This window comes from Triticum aestivum, chromosome 3A (genome assembly GCF_018294505.1).
Source record: "Triticum aestivum cultivar Chinese Spring chromosome 3A, IWGSC CS RefSeq v2.1, whole genome shotgun sequence".
NCBI lineage: Eukaryota > Viridiplantae > Streptophyta > Magnoliopsida > Poales > Poaceae > Triticum > Triticum aestivum.
The window spans coordinates 67,516,456-67,526,178 of NC_057800.1; the positions used below are offsets into that span (position 1 = coordinate 67,516,456).

The window sequence follows — 9,723 nt, forward strand, 5'->3', positions numbered from 1 at the left end:
AACATCAATGAAGTTGACTTAGCTGAGCTAACTGCCATTAGAAACAGGATATGCTTGGCAACTCACATTGGATGCAACAATATAGAAATTGAATCAGATTGTTTCTTCGCAGTGGACTCTATGGACCAAGTTGATGATTATTTAGGCCCGAAGGTAGCTATCATCACAGAGTGTAAACAGCTTATGATGGACTTTGCTTCCATATCCTTCAAACATTGCTATAAAGAGGCCAATTAGGTGGCAGATGAATTAGCAAAAAACTCTTCTACTACTAGATCCTCTAGTTCTTGGGATGATTAGATCCCTGATTTTATTTCTCATCTGCTTGTAAATGACATGTCTATTATTTGAGAAATAAAGTCTATTTGCGGTCAAAAAAAGAATGGGAAATATACCCTAGAATAAACTGAGATTATATCAGCATTCAACATCAATTCATTCCATACATCTCATATCTTACACGGAATCCACACAAAGCTTGGGTCTCAATTGTGCTCATGACCTTAATGTGCCACAATCTTCAGATCAGAATCATCATGACCTCGATGTGCCACAATCTTCTGATCATAACCATCAGCCTCTTGCACGGCCTCCAGTATGCACGATCATATATGTTCCTCAACTAACTCGATCTTGCCTACACGCAAACAACATTCACTCATTTTTCTTTTAAGTCTTAACTTTTGGAACACGTGTGCTGCAAGTGACGCGTGCTTGTATCAGTCGCTGCGTCATCAAAGAAACTCCGGTTCAGTTCATTACATACTGAAACTGCTCATCGCTTTGCAGGTTGCTGAGATTGTACAGAAGTTGATGTTGTTTTCCTGGCAGAAACATTCATTAGTAAGCACAGACGCAGATTAAAAACCGGAACCAGAGGAGCACAAATAAAGGATGTTTACTGGAAGCTTGAGCGCAGCTCATCTGCAATATTCTGTGATGAAGCACCACTTGTGAATCCTAACTGGAACATCATTTGCTCCAAGCGCTTGAAATTCGTGAGGTAAAGATATCCGATCTAATAGCAGTAACATCACCAACAATGTGAGAATTTAGTCCTCTAAGAAACAATGTGAGGATTAGTCTTTACAATTGAGGACACCACACTGCAACTTATAGTTAGTAAAGAAACATTGCAACTTATAACAGAAGAGAGAGATCCACAATTCTTTAGTTGTGAGGGAAAAAAGTCAGGATATTTGGTGAACATGACTGTTAGTTGTAGAACAAACCAGTGTTTCAAGTGAAGATGCTCGATTGTACACTGCAATTCCTGCCCGTTTTCTTGTACGAGTTTTGCTGCTAACGATGTTCCTTCCCCAACGAAGTATGTCCCTACAGAACATGATTATCTAAGTAACTCACAGGTCACAGGTACTAGACAGATGAGAAAGCATCAAACAATACTACATTTGTTCATATTCTATATAATGCAGAGAAAAGAAACGTGGCGCAGTACAAAGGCAACTCTAGGAAGATGAATTCATACGTCCTAAATACTGATGCACTAACACCGCATGGAAGTTCAATCATGTGTATAGAGGCTAGTGCATAGTGTTTCCTACTCCCTCCGTTCCGAATTACTTGTCTTGGATTTGTCTAGATACGGAGGTATCTAGCACTAAATGAGTCTAGATACATCCGTATCTAGACAAATCCAAGACAAGTAATTCGGAGCGGAGGGAGTAGTAGGCAGTAAAATGCTAGAAACATAGCTTTACTTTTTTTCTTCGAGAATATGCAAGAAAGCTGCATGTATCATATTATGAAACAAGTAGGTACAAGACACACATCGAAGACGGAAGAAGAAAGGTAGATTAACTAGATTTACCTTTCTTCTTCAGTTAGAAAATCCTCTCCCAGGAGTTTGTTCAGCAGCAGATCCTGAAGGAAGGAAACAAATGACAATTGATGTGAAAATATGCCTGACATTGTGATGCTTCAAAGCACTCTCTTATATGCAGCAAACAGAAGGGAGAAAAGGCAAACAAAACGAGTGCTCTTCAGAAATTGAACTACAGCCATTAAAATAGCAGTAATTGAAACAACATTAGGAGACAAAACCTATTGATATGTGCGGAAAATGTTAATATGAAGGCTATGATACAATAGATAAACATAGATGATAAAGATAAATTCTACATCACAATCAACGAACATACCATACTGAAGCATTTAGTCTATGTAAGCTGTTTGATCAGAGGATAAAGAAGAGCCATATCAGACCTGTGATTCACATTTCACAACATCCATCACACGCTTATTATATTCATTGATGCTCAGTGGAGGAAAGAAGAAGTGTCTCCGAGCATAGAGCTGTATCACAAAGAGCAAGAGTCAGATCTCTCTCACAACAAACAAGCTTGGAGTTGAAAACTAGTACACATTGTCTCAGCACCGTCAGGAACATCATATAGTAAACCCAGAGCAAATGAAGGTCAAAAGGGACAGCTATGTTGAGCTACATGTAATATAGTAACTACATAACAGTAACTGTAAAATGCATAAAGACCAAAGAACAAAATGACCAATTCTCACTTCATATATGCAGTCCCCCAAGTATGCCAGCGATGCCGCGTTGTAGAGTGAACGGGGCTTCTTCACCTCTGGCGCGGGCGGCAACCACCACTTCTCAAACCCCATGTATGTGCTCTTCTTTGCTAATACGAAGCAACCAACAATCAATTGACAGAATTACAAACTTCTCTGGCTAAATAGTGTAGTAACTACACGGCCCTAAAACTAGAGCAGGCACAGCGATATGGAACTAGTTTTCGTCAAGTTCTCGATGACCAGTTCTGTATGTAATTGCCTGATACCAACTGCCTCCAGTTGTTCACTGACAGCATATGCTGCCAGAGCTTCAGGGGATTAGAACGTGGAGCAAATGGCCGGGATGGCAGAGCTGAGGGAGGACAGACAGATACCTTGGCCCTCGCTGCTGCGCGCGAAGAGGTCGGCGTGCGTGGGAGGGGGCGCGCGCGCCGGGGTGGTCGCCGTCGCCGGCGACTGCCCCAGGGCGGGCTTGGGCTTGGCCTTTGAAGGCTTCGGCACGGCGACGGTGGCGGCGCCCGGATTCATGTCCCAGGCGGCGCGCACGCGGAACTGGCGGTGGCGCGTCGGCGCCGCCATGGTCGCCGCGACGGTGGCCATCGTCGTCGGTCGCAGGCAAAACTCTCGCGCCGTCGAGGATACAAATGGATAATAAACAGCCTCCCGCCGTGGATAATTTCCCCTCTTCCTCTGTTCGCGGCCCGAGCTGGCCCACCTGGCAGTGCAGTCATTCCCATTTTACGCTTCCGTTAGACATGGGAAGACGTTTCATTAGTCGGGTTGCGTATTTGTGGGAAATACGCCTACAAGGGTGAAATCTCTCGAGCACTACCCGAATGCCGCACGCGGAGCTCGCCTGTTGAACTTCGCCGCCTCCGCTTCACTTCCAATTCGAATCGCCTCCGCCGCGCCGCCGCCGCCATCAGCTTTGCTTGCTTCTTCTAGAATTCCTCGGCCTGCCGAATCGAGCCCTCCGCCGCCTCGGCGCACCCTCACCGGAGCCGAGCCCCCCACCGCCGGCCGCTAAACCCTAGCTGCCGCCGGCGACCGCCGCCATGAGCCGCTTCGACGGCCGTGCGGCGGACCCCAGCTCCTACCGCGACCGCCGCAGGTAACCCGCTCCGCTCCACACCCTAAGCCTAACAGCAGCCCTAGTAATCCTGGTTCTAGGTCCGGTTGGTTACCTATTCTGCCCGTGTTGGCAGTGAGGGGGCGTTCGGTGGCGGGACGAGGGCGTTCGCGCCGTCGGGAAAGCCGGATGCTGCCGCCGCGGCGGCCGCGGCGGAGCTGGACGGGCTGCCGCGGTTCGAGAAGAACTTCTACGTGGAGGTTCCCGCGGTGGCCGGCATGACGGCGGAGGAGGTCGAGGCCTACCGCCGCCGCCGGGAGATCACCGTCGAGGGCAACGACGTGCCCAAGCCGGTGCGCGACTTCCGCGACGTCGGCTTCCCAGGTTAGGCCATGGCGTTCTTCGTAGCTCCTTCTCTCCCCGTGCGCAACTGTTGTGTTTCAGGCTTTCAGGCGCACAAACTTGATAGAATCAGCAGGGAGTAGGATAAGTTCTCGTTAGCATCTGTGTTGAATTGCTTAAAATCGAATAACAGGAACGTCTTCATTTGGCTATGTGCCTCCTTGTATCACATGATGCTCTGTTTCTATCATACCACACTCAAAAAGCATAATATTGATGCACCTATATGTAATTCTAGCAAATACCCTCATGTCACTGGGCTGAGTTGGTCCTGTTAGCTGATTGGGAAAAGGCCTGCCCTGTGAAGCAGTGATTCTCATTGAATCACAAATTTTAGCTAGTTAGCTCTCCCATTTTTCCTACATATGTGAGTAATCAACAATAGGATATTAGGGCATAATAGCACTGGTTATCCTGCTCTTGCGTGTGCCAGTCACTGCACTTATTGCCAGAAGTTTAGATTTTTATTTTCATGCTTTGAAGATACTTGATGCATAGTATGTGTTCTATGAACTGAAAACAAAGTGGTAAAAGTATATTTATTACTGTACTTTTTTACCAACTAGGAGTTTCCTGGTCCTCACATTGCATCACATTATAATCAGAAAGCTCATGCATCTGGAGAAATTGTAGCACCATATTATGATACCCTTTGGCGTCTGCCTTTGTTTTCCTCCACCTTTGTTCTTAAATTTATATTCTTTATGTATAAAACTGTGCTGTTTGTTTAAGAAAAATGTTGCTATTCGTAGATACATGATTATTATTTTGTTTATGCTTCCTTAGCTTTATCATCTCACAGCCTCTGTTTCCACTTGCTTGCCTAAGGTCCTTCATTTCTTTTTTGCAGACTACGTGTTGCAAGAAATCACAAAAGCTGGCTTTACAGAACCTACCCCTATCCAGTCACAAGGTTGGCCAATGGCACTGAAGGGGCGTGATCTTATTGGCATTGCTGAAACAGGATCTGGAAAAACACTTGCTTACCTTTTACCTGCCATTGTTCATGTTAATGCTCAGCCTATTCTAGGTGCGAATATGGTGCTTATATTTCTTGATTTACTTTCCTGGAATCATTCTGGATAATAATAATCTGAAAGGCTGATACATTCTTTGTTATTCAAGCTCCTGGTGATGGTCCGATTGTTCTTGTGTTAGCCCCTACACGTGAACTTGCTGTCCAGATACAGCAGGAGACAACAAAATTTGGTGCATCATCAAAGATAAAAAGCACATGCATATATGGTGGTGTCCCAAAAGGTCCTCAAGTTCGTGATCTTCAAAAAGGTTCTCCCCCCTCCCCCCTCACTCACTCATGTGTGCATGACTGCATGTGCCTGTTTGAAAGGATTTTCTGTTTGTCTATACTCAACTGATTTAGTTACTTGCTATTTGTGTTGGTTTTTATTGGTTCTTTACATGGCTGGTGATAGTCCGATTGTTCTTGTGTTAGGTGTTGAAATTATTATAGCCACGCCAGGAAGACTAATTGATATGATCGAATCACATCACACAAATTTGCGGAGGGTCACATACCTTGTTTTAGACGAGGCAGATCGAATGCTAGACATGGGTTTTGAACCTCAGATTAAGAAAATTGTGTCTCAGGTAAGCCTCTTCCTTTTCCTACCACACGATTTATTGCATTTAAGGGTAAAAATCCTGAATGTACGTGCAAATCAATGTTCTGATCTTCTCCATTTGATGTGTGCCTTTTTGACTTGCACATTGTCATTTTCGCTATAAATTGAGTTATTATGATGAGGTTGTCAAATCATTTATCCACCATATAGTTATTATCCATTACCCATCAATATTAGTATTGGCTTCACTGAAACTTGGCAAGTCTAAAAAATGATGTCAAAAGATTATATCCTGCTTCAGATTCGTCCAGATCGACAAACTCTTTACTGGAGTGCTACCTGGCCAAAGGAAGTTGAGCTGCTAGCAAGGACTTTCCTTTTTGATCCATACAAGGTGAACATTGTACCCACAGTTCGTTGTGCTAGCTGATTTCTTACATACTACTAGTATTCGACTTTATGTGTTGCATTTCAGCAAATTTTAATTTGGCGTGATGCAGGTTATAATTGGTTCTGAAGAACTGAAAGCTAATCATGCTATTTCTCAGCATGTTGAGATATTATCTGAGAGTCAGAAGTATAACAAGTAGGATTCTGTTTCATTTTCAATTACATAATATGTACTCAAAATGCTAATTCAGCGCCTTAATACTGAACCATTGTGACATAAAGGTTGGTCAATCTACTGGAGGATATAATGGATGGCAGCCGAATTTTAATATTCATGGACACCAAGAAAGGATGCGATCAGATCACCAGACAGCTTCGAATGGATGGTTGGCCTGCTCTGTCTATCCATGGTGACAAGAGCCAAGCTGAAAGAGATTGGGTTCTTTCTGAATTCAAGTCGGGGAAAAGCCCTATTATGACAGCTACTGACGTTGCTGCTCGAGGCTTAGGTATACAGAAATTCCCTCGGAAACAATAAGTTATAAATTATGTAACACAGGGAGATTAACATGTGTTCTGTATATCTTGAAAACAGATGTTAAGGATGTCAAGTATGTCATTAACTATGACTTTCCGGGGTCTCTGGAGGATTATGTCCATCGCATTGGTCGAACTGGCAGAGCTGGAGCAACAGGGACAGCCTACAGCTTTTTCACGGCTGCTAACGCCAGATTTGCCAAGGATCTTATTAGCATTTTAGTTGAAGCTGGGCAAAAGGTCAGCCCTGAATTAGCTAATATGGGCCGTGGTGCACCACCTCCTTCTTTGGGTAAGTTTTCTGTTGGATTGCTTTTTTTTTTTCAAGATATACAGATCCGCTGATTCTTTGTTCTGCACCCATTATTTTGTTTACCCCAAGAGATTGTTGAAAGCCATCTTGTTGAGTTGGGTCTGATTATTATTGCATTTCGCAGGTCATCGTGATAGATACAGGGGGCATGGAGGTGGTCGTTCATGGAGCTGACATTAAAATATCAGTTGTTGCAAAGAGCGGTATTTGAGCTTTCTTTGTGGATGATCATGTATTTCTGGCTCACTAGATCTTTTGGCTAGTGTCCGGTAAAAGTGGATTTATTTACTTTGGATACCATGTTGTGTTGACTGAAACCTGTTCACCCATTCTGTCTAATAGCTAGAAATGTGTCACAATCATGCAGTTTCAGTAGAAAATAGTTCAGTTGTCAGTTTTGCTGAGTGACAGCAAAACTCATATTTTGGTCCCATCAATGTCAATACATGGCGTAATTTATTTCCATAATACCGCACTCACCTACGTTGGGTCCGTAATACTGAATATCAATGCATCATTAGTTTTGTGCAGTTCCTCTTCTGTTTCTTTTCCTCTTGTGGTACTAGCACCACTAATGAGAAATAGCTGTTATGGTTGTCAGCTGGAACCTAGAATGGGGTTTCTTCCGATCGGTACAGTGGGATTTTTTTCCCCTCTCACCATGTCACGATAAATGTAGATCGTATGGTCACAGCTTTCCTTCATAAGGTTGTGGTCATAAGCATTGTTCGAACTAGATGGGAATGATAGGTGTACTGATTTGCTGTTTGCCCGACATAGGATACTTTTGACACCATAACTGAGTTAAAAGTTCTGCACACGATGTAAGAAACATCTATGTCAGAATGTTGTCCCATAGTGTTCTTTTGCTTAGATTTTGCATGGAGTGCCATGACAAGTCAATGCCCCTACATGAAAATTGCAGTGTGAAGTTAATGACCCTGCTGGGCAGTGCCTCCCTCTAGTGGTTGCCGCTGATATATCCACATCTTTGTGAGTACCATCCTCAGCTTCCCACCAGCTTTTGCTGTACTGGTCCAAGATCTTATGGTAAATATAAGATCTGCCAGAACAAATTGATTTGTGGTCCTTGCTGCTGTTGCATGTCTAATATACTACATCTGTCATTTGGAGTTATCTATCATGATGCCTGAAAACCGGATTTTGTTTCTACGAAGAGACTCTCTTTGTTGCAGTCGGGTCCACTGTTACTTTGCAGTTTGTACCACTGCCTTGTTGAGTGTATCTTATCGCCATTTCTACATTGAAAATCTGTTGTTCCTGCTATACATGTTCTTAGTACATCTGCACAGTCTGTCTATTAGTCCTCGGGCCTCAAAGTTTGTAGGGTGCTATCTGCATTACAAGTTCTCTTCGGTGACTTGTATTTCATTATCAGTATTTACATTAAGTCGCCACTGTTTGAAAACAGAACATGACAAGTTCCGGTCATGATTGAAGTTGGAGTTTCAGTATGAAGTTTCTGGTCAAATACTGAATGTGGAGTCCATGGTACCAGCTAGAACCATGGAAACCTTACTGGCCTTATTATCTAAAATAATCGCCGCGAGCTCCCACAATGTTTTTTTAGTTCAGTTTGTGTTATCCCAGTTGATTGATTCCTGATTAGTAATAGCATGTGGATTCCCACTTATTTCAGCTCATGGTCTTAGATCAGTGTCTCTGAACCTTTGTAGTCTGCCATGTCACTTTGCGTTAGCATTATGGCGTCCATGTGGCATGTCTTGTGTGTGACTGCATATCTATGTCGCGGAATGGTCGTCGCGGACGAGTATGCAACTTGCGGGGCATGTGTTTGTTCATTCAGCAGGCCTCTGCTTGTTCTTGTTGTGGTCCGTGCTACAGCTTTTGTGTTGCTAAATAACGCTTCAAGTTACCTCAGGTCGGCAAGTTTATCTAAGTACAGTATATACTCCTAGATCATCATCATTGTGCCCGACAGAGACAGCTTGTGCCCATGCACATGCTCTGCCTCTCGTGCTCCCCAAAGCCCGTCTCATTAGTCGCTGCCGGGCACACCGGTCAGGAAGCTGCAGCAGAGGCCAGCCGAGCTAGAAGATAGTGGTGTTAGATCGGCGTAGCTGCTGGTGATCCGACCACGCTCGGGACACCTTGGCCTAGAGGGAGGACCCCTCTTAGGACGCTGGGTGGAGCTTCTTCGCGATCGCGAGAAATGGCTCGCGTTGCAAACAAACCCTCGGTTACTCTCTAGCACGCTTCATAGAAACCTACTCCTAGCTTACAGAATGGAAACACGAGAGGACAAGTACTGAAAGGAGGAAACCTCTGATCTTGGGATGCTACTGTCTACTATTCCCTCTATAAAGAAATATAAGAGCATTTAGATCACTGCTTTATACTGATCTAAACGCTCTTGTATTTCTTTACCGAGAGAGTACTATAATACTTCTACAGCAGTGTTTATGCTTGGCATCCCCCAAAAGGATGCAGCTCCTTTGCCCTTTCTTGCAGCGGATGTGACAGCGTCTCTTTGCAGCTGCAGCTGAAAATTTGCAGGATCGCAACAAAGCTGAGCTCACACTATCCATCCATCCATCCATCCATCGTCCCCATGCTGGACTTCTCTCTCTAGGCCGTATGTACTCCCCTCTCCCCCTCTTCGCCGCCCCAAAGCAAAGCAGGCGCAGCCCCAGCTTTGCAGCAGCCGAAGTCCCATCAGCCCGGTTCATTGCGTTGCCATCGCATTCACTCACACCACCTAGCATTTCAGTTGATGAAGCAGACCAGAGGGTCTACTCTCTCCTCGTTCGGAATTACTTGTCACAAAAACATTCATTTTTATCCATTTTTAAGACAAGTAATTTGGAATGGATGGAGTAGTACGTACAGAGATC

At 44.2% G+C, this 9,723-nt stretch overlaps 2 protein-coding genes across 2 annotated transcripts; one reads left to right on the top strand and one right to left on the bottom strand.

The window, feature by feature from the left end:
- Positions 1 to 380: 380 nt before the first annotated feature.
- On the bottom strand, positions 381 to 3,237 carry LOC123060343 (mini-ribonuclease 3). Its single transcript, XM_044483024.1, has 7 exons — positions 2,928 to 3,237; positions 2,539 to 2,660; positions 2,227 to 2,316; positions 1,832 to 1,884; positions 1,233 to 1,335; positions 903 to 1,018; positions 381 to 824 (listed from the first exon to the last, which is right to left on the bottom strand). The coding sequence occupies exons 1-7, from the start codon at positions 3,151 to 3,153 to the stop codon at positions 776 to 778; spliced, it is 759 nt and encodes a 252-aa protein (XP_044338959.1). The 5' UTR covers positions 3,154 to 3,237; the 3' UTR covers positions 381 to 775.
- Positions 3,238 to 3,366: 129 nt separating this feature from the next.
- LOC123060341 (DEAD-box ATP-dependent RNA helicase 20) lies at positions 3,367 to 7,315 on the top strand. Its single transcript, XM_044483021.1, has 10 exons — positions 3,367 to 3,664; positions 3,759 to 4,006; positions 4,875 to 5,054; positions 5,150 to 5,311; positions 5,478 to 5,632; positions 5,909 to 6,001; positions 6,108 to 6,193; positions 6,280 to 6,506; positions 6,593 to 6,826; positions 6,972 to 7,315. Exons 1-10 carry the CDS (start codon positions 3,609 to 3,611, stop codon positions 7,019 to 7,021), a joined length of 1,491 nt encoding a protein of 496 aa, XP_044338956.1. The 5' UTR covers positions 3,367 to 3,608; the 3' UTR covers positions 7,022 to 7,315.
- Positions 7,316 to 9,723: the final 2,408 nt, after the last annotated feature.